At 40.6% G+C, this 24709-nt stretch overlaps 1 protein-coding gene and 1 long non-coding RNA gene across 7 annotated transcripts; one reads left to right on the top strand and one right to left on the bottom strand.

Moving 5' to 3' along the window:
- Positions 1-907: 907 nt before the first annotated feature.
- Positions 908-4957, bottom strand: LOC133486021 (uncharacterized). The gene is made up of 3 exons (XR_009790887.1): positions 4092-4957; positions 3352-3459; positions 908-2408 (listed from the first exon to the last, which is right to left on the bottom strand). It is a non-coding gene; the product is annotated as an uncharacterized LOC133486021 (long non-coding RNA).
- An 872-nt stretch (positions 4958-5829) lies between these two features.
- On the top strand, positions 5830-23221 carry znf217 (zinc finger protein 217). Of its 6 annotated transcripts, XM_061790475.1 has the most exons (6): positions 5830-5980; positions 6204-6374; positions 10684-12029; positions 13502-13612; positions 20335-21648; positions 22231-23221. In XM_061790475.1, exons 3-6 carry the CDS (start codon positions 10724-10726, stop codon positions 22341-22343), a joined length of 2844 nt encoding a protein of 947 aa, XP_061646459.1. In that variant the 5' UTR covers positions 5830-5980; positions 6204-6374; positions 10684-10723; the 3' UTR covers positions 22344-23221. The 6 variants fall into 6 exon arrangements, with proteins under 6 accessions (XP_061646459.1, XP_061646450.1, XP_061646435.1 ...); XM_061790451.1 differs by lacking the exon at positions 6204-6374 and having other exon boundaries at positions 5837-5980; XM_061790483.1 differs by lacking the exons at positions 5830-5980; positions 6204-6374 and adding an exon at positions 6481-7073.
- Positions 23222-24709: the final 1488 nt, after the last annotated feature.

Genomic DNA, 24709 nt, shown 5'->3' with positions numbered 1-24709 from the left:
AACATGACACCAGCCATCATGCGCACATACTTGGCGAACTTGTGAGAAACTGTGACGCATCAATCACTTGCTGAAAATTCATAGTCATTGTTGGATTCATTTGGATTGCTGATTGACAGCTGTAAGAAAACCCCATGAAATCCACTAAGGGCGGATTTAATTTACTTGAGTGAGTAAGTCACTTCCAGCACGGTGAATGAGTGGTTAACATACGCCTCACAGTTCTGAGATTTGAGGCTCAAATCCCGGCTATGGACTTTAAGTGGAATTTGCATGTTCTTCCAGTGCCTGCGTGGGTTATTTCCAGGTGCTCCGGTTTCCTCCGGCTTTTGAAAAACATGCTTCTTAGGTTAATTGAAGACTCTTAAAGGGTGTGAATGTGAGTGTGAATAGTTGTTTGTCTATATGTGCCATGCTATTGGCTGGTGACTGGTCCAGGGTGTACCCGGCCTCTCACCCGAAGTTAGCTGGAGAGGCTTACAGTATGTGATTAGCTAAACAGGGTACACATATACTGTGCCAAATTTTAACATTGTACCCTTTTTTTTGTTTAATGGGAGAGACCTCACACTGCTTTTATGGTGTGTTGTGTAGCCTACTTAAGATGACTAACACCGCACACCACACATTGCCAATATTTCCACTGACAATCACTAGTCTCCTCCTCCAACCAGATGTCTGTCGTATATACCAAGACTGACCTGTGAGAGTTAGTATGGTGGCAAGGCACCTAGACTGCTGGAAAATGAAAAGAAGAAAGAGTAGTACAACCCCAATTCCAATGAAGTTGGGACATTGTGTTAAACATAAATAAAAAGAGAATACAATGATTTGGAAATCATGTTCAACCTATATTTAATTGAATACACTACAAAGACAATATATTTAATGTTCAAACTGATAAACTGATATTGTTTTTAGCAAATAATCATTAACCTGTGGCGTCACGTGGCTGGGGCGTATACTTTCTAATGCGAGTTCCTTCCCTCCTATATAAGTACAAAGTTACGTTGACGTGTGCTTATTTTTATGATTATAGTCCACAATAACCATTCAATTTTTAAGTTGAGCCTGCTAGTGTGATTTTACATTGTATAAGCTATCTAACCCCACACCATTTGAGAGCTGAGAGGTGGCCCTTACTATTCAAGTTTTGAAACCTACTTTTATATACTTAGCTATTTTTTGTTTGTTTGTTTATTTTTTAATTCATTCAAATTTGGTAGGCTTGTTACCATTACTCTTCTCTGTGGTGTGTCGAATTTACATGACATTTTTCGGGCCTGCTTAGTGCCACTTTAAATACAACTGAACTGTACTTAGGCAGTGATTCTTTTTTCAAAAGGGAGTCAATGTACCACACGGAGAATGACTGGTCCACACTTTAGTTTGTCACATCAGGATTGTCACAGTTGAGATGTACTGCAAGAAAAAAGGTGTGAAACTAGGCTCTATGCAATTGTATAACTTGACTAAAAGAATAGCCGCAAATCCTTTTCAACCATTTATGTTGTCAATCCTGTGATTAACAGCCTGGTGTGCAGTCTTTGTAAGGATGTGTTTTAGATGGCATCCTCCAAGTACCAAGCGTTCAGCCACCATTAAGCTCCAAGTACCAAGCGTTCAGCCACCATTAAGTGATGAGTCACGGCCCTTGTGGCCATAACTCACACCGCTCCTTTGTTATCAAGAAGACTCCTCTTGCGTTACTCTCCGTAATAGGTGGACTATTTTCAATTGTGCATCAGTGGAATTGCAGAGGCAATGACAGAAAGAAAGTGACGACATCGCCTGAGCAGTTTAACATACTCCCAGCTTTATGATGGACCAAGGGGAAGGGAGCTTGAGTCGAACAAGTTAGTACGTTGCCACAAAACAATACTGATTCTTCATGTAATAAAATGCCACCAAACGTCCTTTTTCTGACAGCACGTCCGTTTTTTTCTGATCCCGAAAAAGCATCCAACTGGAATTTAACGTCCATCCATCCCATTAAGGTCTAGAACAACAACCCTGTGTTCGCCATTCATAAATGAACGCAACAATGTGCTCAGTTGTAGAACAGATTTGTATTTTAGTGTTTACATAAGATTGACAACAGCTCTCCAAAATGTCATTTTTATGCGTTCAGTCTCATGTAAGCGGCCCTAAAGATGTTTTCATAAGTTGAGCAGGTTAAGTGAACTATGGCCACTGACCCAAATGTCTTACATACTGCACGTCTCACAAAACATTATCCATTCACCATGCATTCTTTCACATTCCTTCATGCTCACCATCATTGCCGGCTTTTCAGTCACTGTTCATGCAATCATTAGATCTTTATGTCAATCATGACAGCAGTACACCATGCACTAAAGTTCACCCATTCTGCGGCATCACAAAAGCCAGGCAACAGGTTGAAGGCCCTGTAAAGTGAAAATAAAAATGTGTTATACATTTCACACACCACAGAGAAGATTGTTGTTAACAAGCCTGCCAAATTTGAGTGAATAAACCCCCCCAAAAAATGCCAAATATAGAAAATGAGGTTTCAAAATCATGAAAAATTGAGTTGTTGGACGCAGAGGCCGTGTCCAATGAATGCGATGAAAACACGCCTCGCTCGACTCTTACCTGTTACTAAAATACGTTCTTACAGTCTGCGTTTAAATGTCTGTATTGTGAGCCACAGGCTGAATAACGTGTTCCTCTGTGTTTAATAAACAGTTAACCTCACCTGAAGTGTCTCTGTCATGTGGACCCGCACATGACACAAAACCGAGTAAGGCAGTGACTTGGAGGGCTGCCTTGCTGTGTGTGTGTGGGTTCACATAACATAGCAACCTAGTGGGCTAGTGAGCTAGCAGGCTAGCGAGCAGACTGGGTCGTCTGGAATAACGGCACTCAGTAGGCTATTTTCAGTATATAGTGGGGAGGGCTGGAAGTCAAAGTGCATACCTGGGATTGGTTTTAGCCACGCTCAAAAAATCCAGACCACTGGAATGGTGGAAAAAAACTTGAACGCTATTTATCCACATATCTGTACTAAATTGTTCTCTGTTTTAAAATCTTTTCTGTACTTCAAAGATATTAAATGTATTTAGAAACAAAGTACTGGAGTCACTTTACAGGGTCTTTAACAATGGCATATTTTTCCAAGTTTTTCCTGAACTTTTTTGCATTCACTAGCAAACAAGTGGAAATCTTCTCATGCACATTTCAATGTGAAACCATGTTCCTTCGACGAACTACGACATTTGAGTGGAGCTGTGCAGGCCCTTCTGGGAACGGTTGTTTGTATGGAATTAATCATCCAAAGGATTAGATCAGCTCCACGGACCACCGTACCACCAAGGTTCATCCCAGTACCTGAGACTCAATGGGCGGCAGGCCTGGGTAGAGGCCTCCTGTCGCACTCAATGTGCGTCATGCTGCTGCTCGCAGCTAATAATCCCGCCTGCTGCTGTAGAGAAGATTCTAGGGGAAAATGTGAGGAGCCAGAGACGAAAGATGGTTACAAATTAGCGACTGAGATCTTCTGCAGGCCAGGCCCAAAACAACAGTGGCTGCAGGCTGAATTTTGGGAGGCATTGTCATGGAGATGCTCTTTGAATGTGACAACAAAAGGCATCTGAAGTTGATACCAGCAGAAACCTTGTGAAAGCCCAGAGATGATCCTGAAAATAACATTTAATGGAGACTGTCTTTAAATAACGTTATGCAATTTTATATGTCCTCTTCTAAAAGATTAGTCATTGAAGAGGAGTATTTCAATACTTAATGCAATTCAATTGCTTATTTCAAACCAAAGTCCAAAATAATTTAATAACTTAAGACATAAAAGGCCAAATCACACAAAATGACATAGTATTAAATTATATTTGATATATATTTTAAATTATTATAATTATGTCCTAAACTTAATTACAATTAAAATATAATTATATACTGTGATTGGCTAGTGACCAGTCCGGGGTGTAGCACGCCTCTCGCAAAAGTCAGCTGGGATAGGCATCAACTCACTGGTGGTAACCCTAACAAGAACAAGCCCTTTAGAAAACTGATGGCTAGATAACATGATACTATTAGTATTGATCAAATTAACTTACCTTCCTATTGAAAGAAGCCAATTGTCTTGATGACTGAATGAAGCATTTACATGATTTGAAGCACGTCACTACTGTACCATCACTGAAAGCAACAAACAGATCGAAAGCAAAGTAGAAAATTAATCATTCAAATAAATGCATCATACTTGTAAGTGACATTGATGTCATCAAGGAATAAGCTTTGCTTTGCATTTATTAAATATTGTTTGATTTGTATTCTTACCTCACCCAGGGAGGTTGTGTTTTTATCCAGAGTAGTTTGTCTATGTGAACATATACAGTATTTACAGCTTGTGATTTATTATTTGATTGATTTGATTCTTTCTTCCATTTGCGATGTGTATGTAGGATCGGATCAATGTCAAACCAAGTTTAAACCGGATGCGATTGCATGTTCACACATTTATATTTCATTAGGTTGGGTTGTCATTTATTGTTGTTTAGCAAGTGCTTTGCTCAAATATGATAATGATATCCAGAAAGCCTTCTCAATTCAAAAAAATGTTCATTCCAAAGACAAAGCAGTTTGCAATTGCAGATTTTGAAGGTGACAACATTTGAAGCCATTGTGGAAGCCCTCCCTTGTCAATTTCTCTCGAGAAAATAAAGACAAATATGCCACATGTGCATGTAAAAGCCAGAAAAGTCAGATTTTAGAATGTTTACAGTGATGGGCAACTCAACAGCTGGTTGCAGCTCGAAGACAATGGAAGCTACAAGGGTGTGGAAGGAGATCTCATACTATCACTTTTTTTTTTTTGAGGAGCCATTATGAAAGAAGGGGGTTGGGGGTCATGAAACTGGAGGAGAACAAAGAAGTCAGCTGCTCCTGACAAGTCAGGACAAAAAACACATTGCCCTTTACGTACAACGATTTCTTATTACTGTGCATAACTCTTAACTTGTTTTCCTCTTGAAGATATTTCACTGGAAGTATATATTTTTTTACTTGTTAGAAGAAAGTCAAAGAGAATAACAATCTACTCAGATACAAGTACACATTGTATCTGTTTCCATTTACACTACTGAATACTAATTAGTAGAGGTACTTAAGGCAATATTTGTTTTGTGTAAAACGTAAAGTGCATAAGAAAGGCCAGAGACTGCTGTACAATTTTGGTTTTGTGTAATAGTGTTTGTTTGGATGTTTTTAATTTCTAAACATTAAACATACAGTAAAATAAATAACAAACTGAAACAAATAAATAACAGACAATTGTGAATCTATACAACGTATGGGCATTTGTTCTATCCCGATGTTTTTATTTATTATTCATGATTTGAAATAAGTGAATAAAGTTGAATACATAACAAGCAATACAAACTTTAAAAGCCTTTTATGCCCATTTTCTACCTTGTAGCACATTGAGATTTGAATCTCATTATTATTGTTTTGGAAAGACACATTTGCCGACCGCAAAATTATTGTATACCGTACTGTACTACAACATTGTAGTACTTTTCCTTTGTGTGCTTAGTTAGTGCAAGGTCACTGAGATGTTTAAATATAAAAGCTTGTATCATGTAGATTTTTTTTTTTAAATTATTATTTATATATTTGGGTGAGACCTTCTGGCTGACAATTCCACTGCACCTTGTGAAGATGAAATATGGTAGCTAACAAAAGGTGGACTGGAGAAGTCGAACTTGTGTACTTTGGCCTCACAAATGCTCTTTGTTATACTGTTCCTCAGCTGGGCGTGCTTACACATAATGCTTGTCTTTTGGCTCAGGCATCCAGGCTGTGAGTAGTGTGTTCAGCTGAATATACTCATTGATTGGATCATTGTATGTATGTGGCTTTTAAACTGCTATCAATGCCTGCTGTCTGGCTGCTTTGCGGAGTGGAGGAGGGGCTGCTTCTCTTCACACTGCTCCTTTACTGTACAGTAAGTATCTCATTATATATTAAAAAAAAAAAAAAAAAAAGTCAGTGAATTGTTACTGATTTTATTCACGTGACAAAGCTGTAACACATTTGTGTGCACCCTCCACTTTAAGCCATCTTTATTCATTCAAATCCTTCCATACAAATCTGATTCACCATTATCATTCGATGTATCAACTGCTTATTTTTTTTTTGGGGGGGGGGGGGGGGTGTCATTATTGAAGCTCAGTGTCGTGAAATAGGAGGAAGCTGACTCACTCAACCAACCTGCTTCTGCAAAAAAAAAAAAAAAAACTCATGTAACTGTGAAAAAGTTGGAGGTTGCCCCTCCCCCACCCCCACATGGTGCCTTAAGAAGAAGAAGAGGAGGAAGAGGAGCAACAGCGCTTCAAAAGGTACCTTACACCTCCCTACATCAAATTATTAACGCACACTTTGTGACAAGGCACTTCAACGTGTCGTTTCGAATGACTGAAAATACGCCAAATTTGACTGTATGGAGCCGTGGAGGGGGCACTCAAACTGATACGAACGTGATTAAGTCGCTCGGTCGCAGCTGATGAGTATGGTGACGTCGACCTGGCAACGAGCAATGCATTACATTGCAAGTTCCTTAACACAAAGCGATCATTACAATAAACTGCACGTTCCAAATGGGTTGCACTTATCTTTTTACTTTAATCTCATCTGTTGTCGCGAACACGTGACATCACTTTTCTTCAGAGGGAGAACGCGCGTGCGCGCGAGGTTGGGAAAGGAAGGAGTGGGGGGGGGGGGTTGTCGTGCACGCGCCTCATCTTCTTCTCCAACGGCTGACTAAAATGATTGAAACAATTTGTCGGGGGCGGTAGGTGAGCCGAACAGGGACACACGGCATCAAAGTCAACTTTGAAAAGATGACCCCTCGAAAAGGAACAAAGATGAAAAAATAAATATGACTCAAGAAGTCGTCGTTATTAAACCGGAAACGGGAGAGGAGAGTGGTTCGCTTATTGTCTCTTTCCTCATAAAAAAAAAAAAAAAAAAAAACCACAACAACTTGTTGACGGTTAAGTCGTTGTTTGGACCCTGAACGCACCACAGATACGCCCAAAGTAAGTACACGTACTGCAAAAAAAGTTTGTCTTTCTAATGCGTGTGCGATGCATTTGACTTGGAAAACATCTCAACATGTTTGACACAGCAGGCAGATAATAGAAACGTAATAGGACGTTTCTTAACAGACGTCTCTGATCGGGGCGCGAGTGCTGGGTAAAACGTTGCAAAGAATAATTTTGTGCAGCTTCCTGGATAAGAAGTTGGCTACGGCGTGCACGCGAAAATGTGCGTGACAGTCACATTGTTGTTCACCTTGAACGTGCATATAACAATAAGCATTGTTTGCCCCTACTTGACGATTTCATGTGTTTAGTGTAGAGCACATGATGTGAACGAGTACTGCAACAAGTGTATAATGTGAGCATGACCAACTCTTGTCGTCGTTTGTGAAAGTTTATTGACTAATTTATTGCCACCGGTTGATGACGTCATGTATTAATTGAAACATCACTTTGGGTAAGTCCCAGTGGGTATAATCCTTTGAAGCCATTCAGAGCTAAGAAGCATTCAGTGCTGTGCAAAATGCCATTGCTTTGTAAGCTTTTGATGTTTTAAAGACTTTATATTTTAGATAGAAGTACAGATATTTAGGTTAAAAAAAAAACTGGTAAAAATGTAGAAGAAGAAAAAAATACACTCTAAAATGTATTAACGTATGTGTAAAGTAAAGTGTTTTACTGTCAATTATATACAATACTCATTTTGATAACTCTGCATGACAAAAAAAACCTTGCACATGAAATAGTTTCCCTCCTATATAAACGTACATAGGGCTGCAAATATTTTAATGTTAACTGAAAAAATACACAGAAGCCCTGTCGTTTCAGTCTCATAAGTCTCCAATCAACCAGTCAATCTATCAATCAATCAAGCTCTCAAATGCAGTTCTGTCGTCATTTGTGAAAGGTTAAAAAAAGGAACACGACAAAGTAAGCGTATAAAATACTGATATCAGTTTGCAAACGTCGAGCGTAAGAGAAAAGTAAAAAGTCAGAAAAAGAAATACAGTACTCTAGTAAAGTATGGAGACCAGAAAAATCTAATTAAGTTAAAAATAACAATTTGTTCTTTACTTCCCACCACTGGCAGTCATGTTAAATCACTGAATAAATAGTAAGTCACGCACAGCTAGTAGCATTACACAAAAAAAATACAAAACTGATTCCCACAAAACTGTGTAGCAGGGTGGTTCATAGCCCAAGCAAAAAGCGTTTAATATCTACCCCTTAGAATAGTAGTGAACTAGGAAGTAGTCTGCTATCGAACAAACAGATGGTGTATGATGATCCACGGAACAGTGAATCTCTTTAATGGAGTAAACAACAATGTCAATCATGCACTAACACTCACAGTACTGTATGTTGTATGTTATTTCTTATAAAAGTAAAACCTAATTTTAGGAATTTATAGAAATTTGAGCAAACAATGAAAATGGAACTGCATGTTCTGTAAAATGACATCAGATTGTGCCAACATTGTGTGGTTCAATTATTACTAAAGTCAAGTTTATTTGTAAGCCCTGAATCACAGAAGAGTCTAAAGGGCTTCACAGGCTTGAGGTTGACTAAGATTGATGACATCCCCTGATCTAAACCTCCCAATAATCAGGCAAAGAAAAACTTAAAACCACATTTGGGGTGAAGAAAAGAAGGGAGGACAAGGAGTGTGTAGGAAAAGATGGAAAAGCATGATGCTAATTGCTAAGCTATCGTTATGCAGTTGCAAGACATCGAAATAAGTGATTTGGTTAATCAATACACTTGTCACACAGGTCTGGCAGGAACTGCGTTTTCGCGGCGCGTAACCAACTTCGAACAACAAAATAGCAGGCCAATTAATACGTGTTTAGTGATATGAATAGAAAACACACATTCACACAGGACACTGTGTCTGGAACGGAAATCAATTAAGTACGTCACTGCAAAGGTCACTTCAGAACCTGGGCAGGTTAAAAGTATATTATTATTTTTATTAATATTTGTAATAAGATAACCTTCATTAGTCCCACAATGGGCAAATTTGCATTGTTTCAGCAGCAATTGTGTATAAGGATATAGGAAGTACTGTATATATGTAATACAAATCGCATGCAAGAGAAGACGTAATTACATTTCTTCTTACATGTACGTGTACATTGCACAAAATAGAAACCAAAACCATTGTCCATACATAAAGTATCCAATTCAGTCTATCATTAATGTCATTTGTTTGTTTGCAAAATACAATGCTGAGTTTTAATTTTGATGTTTGAGATCTGCTTACTCTGCTTGAATAGAAATCTCATATACTGGTACTTTGATTCAGGCTGCAGCCACATAAAAATATTAAAATGACAAGTATTGAATCCATAATTTATTAACGATTATGATAACGAATGTCGCACAGAAATATTGTGGACAAAATTTTGAAAATATGGAAATTCACACAAATTTGGACAATTTTTATAGCTTACAGCAAACGAAGACCCAAAATTCACCATCTCGGGGATCTTGTCGCCATCCTGCTAACATCAACGAGCTGTATGTCAAACTTTTATGAAGTCGTGACAACACAACTTAAAACCTCAGTGACAAAATCCATTTTAAACATAACCATCCCACCCAATTTGTTCACCTGGGAACAAAAAACGCAGTGGGATATCTCCCGTTTCCTGTCGGCTTGCAATTATGAAACCCTTGCCCAACAATGCAAATACAAACGTGAAAATGGGGCACATATGCTCACATTATATACAGTTTAGCGTTACTATTGTAAGAGATGTAGCTATTGAACATGTTGACAAAACAGCGTTTAATGAAAGGCTGCAGACTTTTAAAAAGTAGTACAAATCTTGAATCAAAACAGGTTTCTGTGATGTACTTGTGTTGTCAATAATGTTGCTACCTGTCACTTTTTCTTAACCAACTGGAAACTTGATTGGCAGTATATTGCCTGTTAAGGTATTAATGACCGTTTATACCACTGTGCCAAATTTTAATATTTGTGACCTGAGTTTTATTTATATTTTTTATCCATATTTATTTATTGTTCTACATTACAAAGTCAGTGTTCATTATTCTTAGAATTAGAATGAAAAGGATGCACTTGAATTATTATGCTCTAATATCATTATATCATGAATTTATATAATATCCACCCATCCATCAGTTTTCCATATTGCTCATCCTCACTAGTGTCGTGGGCGTGCTGGAGCCTTTTCCAGCTAACTCATGTACACCCTGAACTGGTTGCCAGCCAATCGCAGAATTTACATAATAAGGAATATATGCGATTGGCTGGCAACCAGTTCAGGGTGTACCCCGCCCCCTGCCCAATGATGGCTGGGATAGGCTCCAGCACTCCCGCGACCCTTGTGAGGATAAGCGGCTCAGAAAATGGATGGATGGATGGATAGTACATGTATAATAAAAAAAAAACATGTTTTCCCAAGTAGTCTCAAATTAGTTATTCAGTTCTGTAAATACTTGGTTGCTCCAAAAAAAAAAAAAATTCAATTTCTTGTTTCACTACATCAGACGGTGATTTTCCTCGTGACAGGAATAACTGATACAATATTTTGTCATCGCTGACCAAGGCCTGAGGAGACTCTGTTCTGTTTGCTTGCAGGTTGCCAGTAATCTCCACTGCACTGTTGCTCCATCCCACTATGCCAACTCAGTCTATGCTGCCGTTTGTGGAGAGCCCGGAGGCACTCACCCAAGACAGTTTGATTAGCAACAGCGCCAGCATCCCAGGGTCTGGCTCGAGCATGACACCTCACGCCACCTACCCCTCAAAGACTGTGGCACAATATGGAGCAAATGAGTCGCCGTCTTGCATGTTTTGTGACCAGACGTTCAATCACCAGGATGAAGTGGGGCACCACGTTCTGACACAGCACCCCACAACTTTTTTCGAGCCAGCCGTGCTCAGAATCGAAGCAGAATTTAGGATCCCGGGGCAGAGACCCTGCCCCAAACCAGGCAGCTTTACGCTGGACAAAGAGGAGGTTCACACCTGTATAGTGTGTGGCTTGGTGTCGCAGGACGCTGGCGAGCTGGAGACCCACCTGAGGAAGCACAAGGACTACTTCACCTATTGCTGTAATGTGTGTGGACGGCGGTTCAGAGAGCCCTGGTTTCTCAAGAACCACATGAAGATGCACGGGAAATCAGGAGCCAAGAGCAAGGCCCTGCAAGACCAGGAGGTCCCTGTCACAGTCAATGGTGTCGTCCAAGAGCCTGTGTTAGAGCCTGTAGTCACCGCCTACAAAATGTGCATGGTTTGTGGGTTTTTCTTCCCAGACCACAGCAGCTTGGTCAAGCACAGTAAAGTACACAATCGAGAGGCGGGGCCTGGAAAAGATGAAGACGCTGAATCTAAGGGCACAACTACTGAATCGCTGACCCAAAAGAGTTTTTTTCACAGTCTAAATCTCAAGCCTTCTCCTGGAGGCAAGTCTCTGAAACCTGAAAGAATATCAAATTGGATTCCGCAACTGGATCCCTATAATACATTTCAGGCCTGGCAATTGGCCACCAGGGGCAAGATTGCAGTTGGTCCCGTTACTACAAAAGAGATGGGCCCGGAGGCCAGTACAGACAATGAGGACTGCAGCTCTGATAAGGAGCAGATGAGCACTACCTGTTATGATGGTCAACGAGACAAAAATATAAAAGAGGTTCTCAGCAGAGAGCTCAAATCTCAGCAGCGGGCTGTGGCAGCAATCCTGGAACCACAACTACCACAGCGGAGGTCCCTGATGCAAAAGAGCAAAGAGAATGAGAGGCCCACCACTTGTGAGGAATGTCAGCGGACCTTTAAGACCTACCACCAGTTAGTGCTTCACTCCAGGGTACACAAGCGTGAGGGAGGCGGAGAGGAGAGCCCCACCTCATTCACTGATGGAACGTTGCCCAGAGCAGGGTCAGCAGCCCATAGCGAGGACGGGAATGAGGAAAGCTTCGACACAGGTATTCATCAGTCTGTTTACTTATTTGCTTGTTTCTCAGGGCATTGAATCGATCGCAACTGGGCTGGTTGTCTTAGAAGACGTTTCAACTCTCATCCGAGCAGGCTTTATCACTTCATGCAACAAGGCTTAGTTGGTTAGGAAAGAACTAGCCAGAATTGGTGTGGAGAAACTCAACTATTTATGCTCCAAGTTGGAGGCACACCCCAAAATCACAGATAGTATCACTCTTTTGGGATGCAAAAAAGGATAGTCATTAGGATGCCTGGCAGAAAGGCCACTGTCTGTCCACTGGAGTTGTTGGGTGGAAACTCCCTCATTAAAGGGGACATATTTTGCCAAACCAACGTTCTCTAGTATTTGGGATGTAATATTGTCTCTATGGTCCCTCAGTAAACGTGAAATATGAATTAAAATTGTCCATACATTCCTGAGTTCCAGATGTTTTTCTGCCAAGAGGCCTGAAATTAGGTCATTCAAATTTCTCGTGCTTGTCTACGTCACTAGCGAAGATCTCTGCCTTCGTCTCCGCTCCCGAGCCAGCCAAATGTGAACAAAAGAGGATACTAAACTGGGTCAAACAGAAGTAACTTTCAGAGGAGCCTTTTCTGGACGCTCGTATGACAAAACCACCAAGGTGTTTTTATTTTTTAATTTTGTAATTTTTTTTAATGAAATTGAGACTTTTATACTGTTAGAGAGACACTATGGAGGTCTAAATAGCCAAAATACAAGACATTTATTATTCCATTCCGTTGTAAAGTGATATTTGAGCTGCCTAACAGCCAATGAGCCTTTGTTTTTGTTTTGTTTGTGTGCAAGATTTAAAGATTTTCACAGATGTAGATTTTTGATGCAGATCAAGGAATTTACATATATCATTGTGAAAACTCGGACACCAGACATTACTTGTAAACCAACAATTAAAGTGCAATATCCATCGATCCACTTTCCGTACCGCTTATCCTCACTCGGGTCACGGGCGAGCTGGAGCCTATCCCTCTGGGCCAGAGGTGGGGTACAACTGAACTGGTCGCCAGCCAATCGCAGGGCACATATAAACACACAACCATTCGCACTCCCATTCAAACCTACGAGCAATTTAGAGTTTTCCATTAACCTACCATGCATGTTTTTGGGATGTGGGAGGAAATTGGAATACCCGCACACAGGCACAGGGAGAACATGCAAAGTCCACACTGGCAAGGCTGGATTCCTCAGAACTGTGAGGCAGATGTGCTAACGACATGCCGCTTGAAGTGGAACATGATCGTCCCAAACTTTTTGTTCATCAAACTTTTTTTTAAAGATCAGAACTGTAAAAATGTCACTGCCATATTTTCCTGCTGTTTCTCTTTCGCTAAGATCGGAAGCAGGAACCCACTCATATCTGGCTTTTTTGTTGTCGACGGGTATATGGAGGTCTGATCTCTTATTAACACGCATTTTTGTTCCTGTGGTCTCTTGTCTAAGGTGAGGATGGCTTCTACCAATCTAAAGACCGAAGACTGAAACACTGCAGCTACTGTGGCAAATCATTTCGCTCAAGATATTACCTCACAGTACATTTGAGAACTCACACAGGTAAATTCAGCCCACTTAGATTATTACAGTGGAACCTCTGAGGTCAAACACAGTACATTCGGGGACACTAGTCGAGCTCCGAATTATTGGAAATTACAAAATATTTTCAAATCGGAAATAATCTGTTTCAGGAACAAACTGCCAACATCATTGAACCTTTAACTGTACATGACATATTTTGAGGACTTTTAATATTCTCAATTTAAAACTTAAACAAGTTTAAAAATATGAGTAAACTTTGAATAGTAACACATAAAAATAGCGTAAACTTTAATATTGAGTAAGGGACACAGAAATGAAAGTGGAGAGGGAGGACTACTGCTTGAAAGGCAAGTGGACGATTACTCGAGTACTCGACGAAATATCTATAGGATAAACGATGCTAAAACGATTTGATAGTGAAAGTCCTGCTATTTTCTTATGTCAAAATAAGTTCCATTTCTGGTTTTGTGGTCATCATCTCAATTTTCCTCTTTGTGGTCAGTCGTCACGAAAGGTCCAAAGAATTATTAAACGCACATAACATGCTCGCAGGATTTACCAAAGTTTCACGTAGGGCTGGGCTATTAATTGAAATTTAATCTTTCTTTCGACTTGGTCATCTCAAGATCATAAAAACATGATAACTGAGGAAAAACGAATGTTCCGGACGGCGCAGTGTGTGTATGCAAGTTCCTGTGTTGTAAAAGCACACGGAATGCACCTATGTTGCTTGCAGCAAGCGCGTGACATGTTAGTCTGCTTTCCCTGAGCATGCTTTAAACTGTTTGACAGCCCAATTGGAGTTTACTGTAAAACTAAACGCAGAACAAAAAGAATGAAAAGAATTGCACAAATTTGTATATTTCAATTTACGTGACAAGATTTCCCAAAAATGAGAATCTATCAAAATGCAACGTCTGGTTGCAATTGACACTTCAACCTGAGTACAATGCAGCAAGAATTTTGATGGTTTCTGGAGAAAATGGAAAAGATGCACTTTTTGGGGAACACTTGGAGTGTGATATCGCCTACATAAAATCTGGTAAAAAAACGCCTTCAAATTAAACTTCATTTAGGGCTGCACAGTTAATCGAATTTTAATCGTGATCGTGATTTTAGCAGGCAAGATTAAATAGGCCTGATCGTCGACGATTTTTTTACATTTAAAATGCGGGCACTGCTGCATATGAGCTTCATTTGTTCCAGTGCCCGCAAACGTAGATAGCTAACCACCAGGGGGCGAGCACATGGTTAAGGCTTCATTAAGGGCCGGTTCCACGCTCCTTGGTCGACTTAAAAATAAAAGCTTAAAATGGCATTAAAGTCCAATGTAGTAATATATGAAACTTTCATTTTGAAGTTGGCCCTCTCAGCACGTTGGTGGAGAGGCGGCCTGTCACGGTTAGACATTATCACCAATCGTTGTAGCTGCTGCCTTGACGTTTAATTTAATTAAGCTAAGCTATAAAAGTTTGGAGATTAATATATGAACCCATAATGTACTTTTACAAATATTTACAATTTTAAAAGGTCATCTTGGTTGCCATGGTAACAGGAACTTTGTAATAGAATTATGCTATGCGATTTAACTAGTAAATACTTTTCTCAGGAACTACTGGATGGCTTTGGCTGGAACTTGTGCACCTACTTAAAAAGCTATTGTGTGCAACCATAAAGTTTGGTGGGACAGTTAATTCTACTTGATTCTATAGAACCCTGAAGTTGTAAGACACCCACCCCCACCCACAAAGGTAGTCTATTGTAACCTTGACAGCAATATCTTGGAAAATAGACATTATAAATGGTCAAAATATTGCATTAAGGAAAGTATCATACTAAAGGTGGTGAATATTTAACTGTACTACTCTACTGTATATAAAAGTTCGTTGTGATTATGCCACGGGCTTCCAGTTTTAGAGGATTAAGCTGCGTCTCATTGGGTCTGTTTATCTCCATGGAAAATTAGTGCATTCTTCAAAAAAATACTCAGAACATACCAAATATTTCGCTGAACGATGTGAGTAGTAGTATTCAAGCAAATTCATCCATAATGCACAAATTCAATGTGGACCGATCGCCTCGTAGTTTAGCTAGTTACAGTGGGGCAGAAAAGTATTTAGTAGCCACCAATTGTGCAAGTTCTCAAGATGAGAGAGGCCTGTAATTTTCATCACAGGTATATCTCACCTACGAGAGACAACGAGTGGAAAAAAATCCAGAGAATCACATTGTCTGATTTTTAAAGAATTTTAGTATTTGGTCAATAACAAAAGTTCCTCTCAATACTTTGTCATATACCCTTTGTTGGCGATAACAGAGGTCAAACGTTTTCTAGAAATCTTGACAAGGTTTTCACACACTGTTGCTGGTAGAGCAAGGGTGTTTTGGGGCTGTCGCTGGGCAGCACAACTTTCAACCCCCTCCAAAGATTTTCGATGGTGTTGAGATCTGGAGACTGGGTAAGGCACTCCCGGACCTAGAAATGCATCTTACGAAGCCACTCCTTCGTTGCCCAGCCGGTGTGTTTGGGATCATTGTCATGCTGAAAGACCCAGCCACGTTTCATCTTCAATACCCTTGCTGATGGAAGGAGGTTTTCACTCAAGATCTCACGATACATGGCCCCATTCATTCTTTCCTTTACAGGGATCAGTCGTCCTGGTCCCTTTGCAGAAAAACAGCCCCAAACCATGATGTTTCCACCCCCATGCTTCACAGTAGGTATGGTGTTCTTTGGATGCAACTCAGCATTCTTTCTCCTCCAAACACAAGTTGAGTTTTAACCAAAAAGTTCTATTTTGGTTTCATCTGACCATATGACATTCTCACAATCCTCTTCTGGATAATCCAAATGCTCTCTAGCAAACTTCAGACGGCCTGGGCATGTACTGGTTTAAGCAGGGGGACATGTCTGGCACTACAGGATTTGAGTTCCTGGCTGCGTAGTGTGTTACAGTTGGTAGCCTTTGTTACTCTGGTCCCAGCTGTCTGCAGGTCATTCATTAGGTCCCCCCGTGTGGTTGTGGGATTTTTGCTCACCGTTCTTGGGATCATTTTGACCCCACGGGGTGAGATCTTGTGTGGAGCCCCAGATTGAGGGGGATTATCAGTGGTTTTGTATGTGTTCCATTTCTAATAATTGCTCCCACAATGGATTTCTTCACACCAAGCTGCTTACCTATTGCAGATTCAGTTTTCCCAGCCTGGTGCAGGTCCACAATTTTGTTTCTGGTGTCCTTTGACAGCTCTTTGGTCTTGGCCATAGTGGAGTTTGGAGTGTGACTGTTTGAGGTTGTGGACAGGTGTCTTTTATACTGATAAAGAGTATAAAAGGTGCGATTAATACAGGTAACGAGTGGAGGACAGAGGAGCCTCTTAAAGAAGAAGTTACAGTCTGTGAGAGCCAGAAATTTTGCTTGTTTGTAGGTGACCACACTTATTTTCCACCATAATTTGCTAATAAATGTAAAAAAAAAAAATCTCCCTCATTTTGTCTCTCATAGGTGAGGTATATTTATGATGAAAATTACAGGCCTCTCTCATCTTTTCTTGCACAATTAGTGGCTGACTAAATACTTTTTTGCCCCACTGTAGTTCATGCTCATTCTTTGGTCAAAACTACAAGACTACACACACTTTGACATTTTACCAACAACCACAAGCAAAGCAAACAACATCAGCACAAGATTGTTTTTTTCCCCCTTCTTTCATGGTGACTTACTGTTTGTGGGTAAATTGGCCACTTCATTAGGAAGAGCTAGGAGGAGGTGAAAGCTACCTCGTATGTTATTTTCTGGATTTAAAAAGAGGGGTTTTGAGCTTTTTTTTAGTGGGAGAGGCAAACAAACATACAGCGGCTGAAATAAGTATTTAACACGTCACTACTTTATTCATTAAATATATTTCCAAAGATGCTATTGACATGAAAATTTCACCAGAGTATTCCATACATACAAAGAAAGTAGAACAAATAAGATCAGAAATTAAGTTGTGTGTAATAATGTGAAATGACACAGGGAAAAAGTATTCAACGCACCAATTGGTATTTAATAGTTTGTACAGAGGCCTTTGTTTGCAATGGTAGCTTCAAGACGCCTGCTGTATGGAGAAATTAGTTGCATATATCGCTCTGGTGTGATTTTGGCCCGCTCCTCCACACAAGCAGTCTTCAAATCTTGAAGATTCTTTGGGCTTCTTTTATGGCTCTTGAGTTTCAGTTCTTTCCATAGATTTTCGATTGGATTCAAGTCAGGTGATTGGCTGGGCCATTCTACCAGTTTTTTTTTTTTTTCTTTGAAACCAATGGAGAATTTCCTTGGCAGTATGTTTTGGATCATTATCCTGTTGAAATGTCTACCCTAATTTCATTTTCATCATCCTTGTAGATGGCAGCAGATTTTTGTCAAGAATGTCTCTGTACTTTTGCCCATTCATCCTTCATCCTTCATCATCAATAATGTGAAGTTTACCAGTACCAAATTGCTGAAAAGCAGCCCCACACCATCATGTTCCCACCTCCGAACCTCACTGTTGGTATGGTATTTTTAGGGTGAAGTGCAGGGTCATTTCCCCTCCCAACATGGTGTGCGTTATGGGATCCAAATTTGCTCTTATCCTACCAGAGTATATTCTCCCAGTATTTAACTGGCTTGTCCAAATCTTGTTCAGCAAACCTTAAACGAGCTTTGATATGCGTTTTTTGTTCTTTCTTTCTTTCTTCTTTTTCTCAGTAATGGGGTCTTGTGTGGTGAGCGTACATACAGGCCATGGCCGCAGAGTGCATTACTCACTATTTTCCTTGTGACAACAGTGCCTGCTAATTCCAGGTCTTTTTGAAGCTCTCCACAGGTGGTCCTTGGCTCTTGGACAACTCTTCTGATTATTCTTTGCACTCCTCTGTCAGAAATCGTGCGAGGAGCATCTGAGCGAGACAAATTTATGGTGGAATGACTCGCGTTCCACTTACGTATTATGGCCCCAACCGTGCTCACTGAAACGTTCAGAAACTTAAATATGCGCCTGTAACCTTTGCCATCGTTATGTTTTGCAACTATTGATTTACGTTGGTCTTGAGACAGCTCTCTCCTCTTACCCATCATGAGATGTCTTGACTCACTCCTTGGCAATGAGACCTTTTTGTAGGCCATCAATTAGGACTGAAACAGCTAATATTCATTTGCACTGACAAGGGGCTGGATTGCTGTTTGATTATTGATAGATTTTAGGTGTTGTCTTTCCATGCCTTTTTGCACCTCCCTTTCTTCATGTGTTCAATACTTTTTACCTGTGTCATTTCACATTTTTACACTGAACTTAAGTTTTGATTTTATTTGTTCTACTTTCTTTATATGTATTGATTACTTGGGCTGTTCCCAACATCTGGTGAAAATTTCAGGTCAATAGCACCTTTGGAATTACATTTCGTGAGAAATATGGTGACGTGTTAAATACTTACTTTCATAAATACTTTCAGCCGCTGTTTTGCTGACATACAGAAACTAAATTGATGACAAGTTGTGATATAATGTTAATAAGCTCGGGGGGGGGGGGTCAATAAACATCTTAAAGCACGCTCAGGGAGGGCAGCCTAACATTCTACAGGCTGCAAAGTACGAGGTGCTGTATTTGGCTAAGGGCGTTAGCTTCGGCTATAGTCTTGAGGCTAACTGAAAATCCGTGTCAGTTTATCCAGTATGGCGGTGCAGGTTGCAGTTTCTCCCTACATCACAGTACCGTGTCTTGGACGGGATGTTTCGGTGATTAAAGAATTTCAGACTGACACTAAAAATGCAGTTTGGGGCCATTTTTTTCAATTTATACTGGCATAAGCGAGCCGGTGTCTATATGTAGGTCGTGGCCCTACACTTCGGGGTAGTGGCCCCGGGCTACCGTTAATGTCGGGCCCTGATTACTTTACTTGCTACTCATTTATTTTCTGGTTGCTCTTTTAAGTTCGTTAAAGTTTAGTTTTGGTAGTTGAATAATACTACATTTTGAAATTAATGAATAATCATGTTTATTAATTTAGATTTCAATATCAATCAAAAATAATCCTGATTTATTTATTTATTTTTTGCCATAATCACCAAGCCCTAGTTTCATATGACATCATGCACAATACTGTTTCAAATTCAGGATATATTTTGACTTAGTTTAAAGGTCCGTATTTTTCCAAACCAACTTTTTCTAGTATTTGGGATGTAATATTGTCTCTATGGTGCCTCAGTGAACATGTGAAATATTAAATAGAAATCGTCCTCACATTCCTGAGGTCCACACGTTTTTCTGCCGAGAGGCCTGAAATCAGGACATGTGAATTTCTTGAGCTTATCTACGTCACAGGTGAAGAGCTCCGTCTTCCTCTCCGCTCCGAGACGGCTCTGTCATTATAAACGCGTGTGCTCTCACAAGTGGGTCTTCTACACAAAGGCAACCAATCAGAGGAAATGGGGGCGGTCTTAGCCAAATATAAACGAAAGCGGATACAAAACTGGCTCAAACTGAACTGTCAGAGGGGCCTTTTCTTGACACAAGTATGACAAAACCAAGGTTTTATGAAATGAAATTAACACTTTTATACTGAGTCCATGTTAGAGAGTCACTCTATGGAGGTCTAAATAGCCAAAATATTGGCCCTTTAAGTTTGCTTTAGAATCGCACGACTTTAGAATTTTCTCTGTATAACATGAACATATGTGATATTTTGCTCAATGTTCATGCCTGTAACTTTTCCATGTCAGGTGAAAAACCCTACAAGTGTGTTTATTGTGACTATGCTGGCGCCCAGAGGACATCCCTGAAATATCACCTGGAACGGCGTCACAAGGACAATCTTTCCGTGGAGACCTTGAGCAAACCAGTGACTCCTTTGCTTTCCCGGAGCGACAGGAAAGGAAATTCAGCACTGAAAAGATCCAAACTCTGGCTTCCTGTGGTCAAGGGAGAGCTGCAGGATAAGTTGCAAAGTCCAGATGGTGAGCTTGACAAAGCGGCTATACAGAACGATGATGAGCATGAGAAAGTAATTGCTGATCAAGCTTTCAACCCAACTGAGAATGTGACCATAAAGTTCCCTGAGGCTGTTAATCTGAAGGTGGAAAAGGAGGAGATAAAAGACGAGAACTGCGAGGACCCATTAAATCTGTCCTTAAAAGTATGTCTCTCCGTCCCTGCCAGCACACAACCCAGAAATGCATTAATTCCATCTGTGTGTTCATTTTGCACATATAAAACCATCCACCCGGAGGTTCTGATTATGCACAAAAGGCTGACTCACAAAGATAAGTGCGATGGTGTAAGAAAGAATACTTATGCCAAACAGAGACGCCTTACAGGCTGCCCACCTGCGCTCCAAGGAAAAGACGTCAGCCCACTTGCTATGATTGACAGGCGCCACCCTCGCCGAACCAAGTCCCCACCATGTCAACTGACAAAACCCAAAGAAATTACGCCTGCCCACCTACTTCGTACTCCGAAGCTAAGCCACGCACCTTTTTACGCTGGTCGCCATGAGAGAAAGCGTTTCGGGCTCAATGATGAGTCACACTCTGGCCATGAGTCTGCTCACTTAACGGAGCAGGTGAGGAAGTCTAGCCGGGCCGGGATGTACCAGACCGAGCGACTGCCAACCTTCACCAAAATTGCAGCTGCGGAGAGGAGTTTCCCCAGGAGAAGCCCAGCCATGTGGCAATCGGACGCCGCCCACCGGTTCCTGTCTAGCCAGTTCGGGACCCTGCCTCAGATTGGCGAGCCATCCAGCAAGAGGCTAAAGCAAGCTTTACCTGCAGGGGACGCCAGCTACAGAGGACCACCACCAGGGGATGGACCAATCAGGCTGCGTCTCCAAGGGAGCAGTGTAAAGGGTATTTCACAAGGGGTGCGTCCTCCTGCGGACATCTTGACTCCAATAAAGAGCGTGGCCATTGGAGGAGGTCTGGATGCTGACTGGAACATGATGAACCTACTGCGTGCCTGCACCCCCAACAACTTGGCATCACTTTACCATGGTGTCCCGGCAAACCAAAACATCATGGGACTGACTAACCCAAGAGCAGGTATGTAGTTCATGCAGGTATGTCGTTCATCTGCTACAGGCTGCGGTTAGGGGCTTATCTCGGGTGCTTTCACACCTTTCTGTAGTCCGAATCAGTTGAGGATGTGTAAACTTGGCCTGTTTCACCCCGCTTTTGTTTCTTTTCACACAGTAAAATACATCGCAACAAACCATGTGATTTCCGTTCTCTTACTGGTAAACAGGAAGGTTTGGTTGGAGGATTAGTGAGTGAATTTATCTAACAAACACCAAATGGAGCAAACTGTAATTTCTGAACTTTAATAATGATATGGACAATCTAGCACTAGCATCATGATGTGCCGATTCATTCATTTGCCAGATGGATCAGATTGTTTTATTAAATGTTTTATTTAGCAGAGTTTGTTAGATACCATGGCTTGATTCTCGCTCACACACACACACGCTTCAGTACTGTGTTCACACCTGACCGATTGAACCACACCATGGGTGGAATCAAATTGCGTGATATTCAATTGAACCACAAAGTGCCTGTGTGAAAGCACCCTTAGCGCCCACTGTACGGTCACATGTTGTTGTTTAACATGGCATATGCCTTCCTCAGGGGGCAGGAGTGTGCTGTTCCAACACTTACCCACTCTACCCAGCCTGCCGAGGAGAGAGCTCTCAGCGCCCATCTCTAATCAACACTATGTGACCTCTGATAATACAACATAAAAAGGTTAAAGCACACTGAAGGACTTAAGATATTTCTTCACCTGCTGCCTGACACAAATGAGTCTTTGAAAATGTGAAATTATTTTCATATGCTGCTACCTTATTTTAGAGACTTAAGTGTCGAGCTTTTTTTTTTTTTTTTTTTTTTTTTTTTCCCGGGACTGAAAAACATGCACTCCTACTTGCGGGCCCAGAAGCTTCCATTCCTGTTTGACCTACACTACTGTTCATCGGTGTTTACCATGTAACATTTGTGTTTTTTCAGCACATAGAGATATCATATAACCTTTGCTGTTTGAAATGTTGCTCCTATGTTCATTAATGGAGCCCCTCTCACAAAACACTGACCAGTGAGTTCCTAATGTCAAACCTTTGATGCACAAAGTGGAACTTTTGAGTTGGAGTAAATTATAATGATACGTCAAGAGTTTTTTTTTTTCAGAAGCCCAATGTGCTACTTGGTTGTCTGGTTGACTGAGAATGTTCGCACAGTTTGGGTGTTACCGTTCTTCAAATGGTCCTTTAAATTTACGTTGGTGTTGTATGGCACATTTTCAGTCACTTTTCAGGTGTCGCAGACTCTTGAAAGTCGTATTTAGTTTCATACAGCAGTTGTCCTTACCAGCCTATTATCTCAAAAGTCGAATGGGTTGTCAGTGCTAAACAAAAGAACAATCAGACATGACAAAGACTAGCGGAATTAATTTGTGAATGTGAATAAAATATCTCAGGCAAAGTCAGATTTACAACCTATTGGTGCTACCTTGAAGAGCTGAGATTAAGTTATTTGTTCTTTTGTTTCACAATTTGCCAAATGAAAAGTATTGTTTGAGATCTGTATTACACAAAATAAAATGAGGCGAAGAGGTGCATGATAATTATTGGTTACTTGTGCGTTATTGGTTATAGCGACCGTACTTTCGTCAGGACAACCGTAGGCAGCCTTGTGTGATATCTTCCCAAAATGAAAGTGTAATCCCATTTAATTTATACCATTTATATCTTTAATACTAAGCACTTTTGTCTGATAAAGTGAATAAAAAAATCAAATCCTCAAAGTCAACAACACAGTGCAATTATTACATCATATACATTAGTCATCATTTAGGCTTGTGCTGTACTAAACCCACGACGCGAGTGAGGATAAACTGTTCAGAAGATGGATGGATGGGTGTAGTGTATTTTGTAGGACTCTACAGTGGCTTCAGAAATCTGCCACGAGAGGGCAATATTTACAAGGTACAGTACTGTATAAAGCTCCATCGGACAAGCAGGCCAACTGCATGTACGGACTCCGTTGTCTAGTAAATACGGTACATTTATTCATTCACATAGTCTATTGATTTCATTTTGTCAGCATTAATACAAAACAATTGTCCCTTTTTTATTCTCGGCCTATAAGTGTGACACAGACTTCTCTGGTGGACCCTAATTGGTAGTGTCATCAGGTATCAAATACTATTTCACCATGACGTCACGCATTGTACCTGGTGGAAAAATGCGAGGCGTTCTGATGGCGTCACCGGTGAACAAAGCCAACAGTCATTTGACCAAGGCAGAGCGAGTGACAAAACAGGCTAAATGGTTCGAATTAGTGAAGACTGTTTGACACTGAAACTAAAATACATAAACACATGCTTCAAACCCTGAACTCCCAATTCCATACAATTAAAGCTAAAAAAAATAAATAAATTGACATTTCAAAAATAAAAATTCCGTAGAATCACTGCTTCGAAGCTTGCTTCAAATAACGACGTGACGTGAGAAGAACGAACCACCTGACTGGTTCGCGGTCTAATCGAGTGGTAAGGTTAAACGGGTCCTGTAGTTACCGAGTCTCCACCACATTATTACATAGAACATCATTTCCTAATCCTGGCAAGCGAAGTCTATAGAATTTTGGGCTTGTAAGAGGGTCTTAGGTTCGATTCCCATAACACTGTACCCTGACTTTTTATGTTACCGCTACGCATATCAATTACTCGGTTACGATAACCCCTTTCCCCACATCTGTTCCAAGTAGCAAAACATTTTTTATGCACCCAGCATCATCTTTCCCTTGTAAACTACTATTTTCCAAATGTGGCCAAGTTGTGAGCAAAAAAAAAAAAAAAAAAAAGAGGAAACTGCTCAAAAAGTCTCAACAAAAATAATGTGGCAGATTTGAGTGTTCCCCATCCCACATAATGGGATAACGTAGTTACACAAGCACACCCAAATTATGCCATTCCCTCCTTTCCCCCAGAACTCTCAATAACAACACACTACAAACATTCATCAATATTTGTAAATAGTGTGTGTGTTTGTCTACGATTTTTTCCAAAGGTTTTCAATCCACTGCAGACTTGGTTTTCGCCAGGAGAGGT

The sequence above is a fragment of the Phyllopteryx taeniolatus genome, chromosome 1, assembly GCF_024500385.1.
Source record: "Phyllopteryx taeniolatus isolate TA_2022b chromosome 1, UOR_Ptae_1.2, whole genome shotgun sequence".
Taxonomy (NCBI): domain Eukaryota; kingdom Metazoa; phylum Chordata; class Actinopteri; order Syngnathiformes; family Syngnathidae; genus Phyllopteryx; species Phyllopteryx taeniolatus.
Note: the sequence above shows the minus strand (reverse complement) of the source record. Positions and strands in the feature narration are given on the sequence as shown.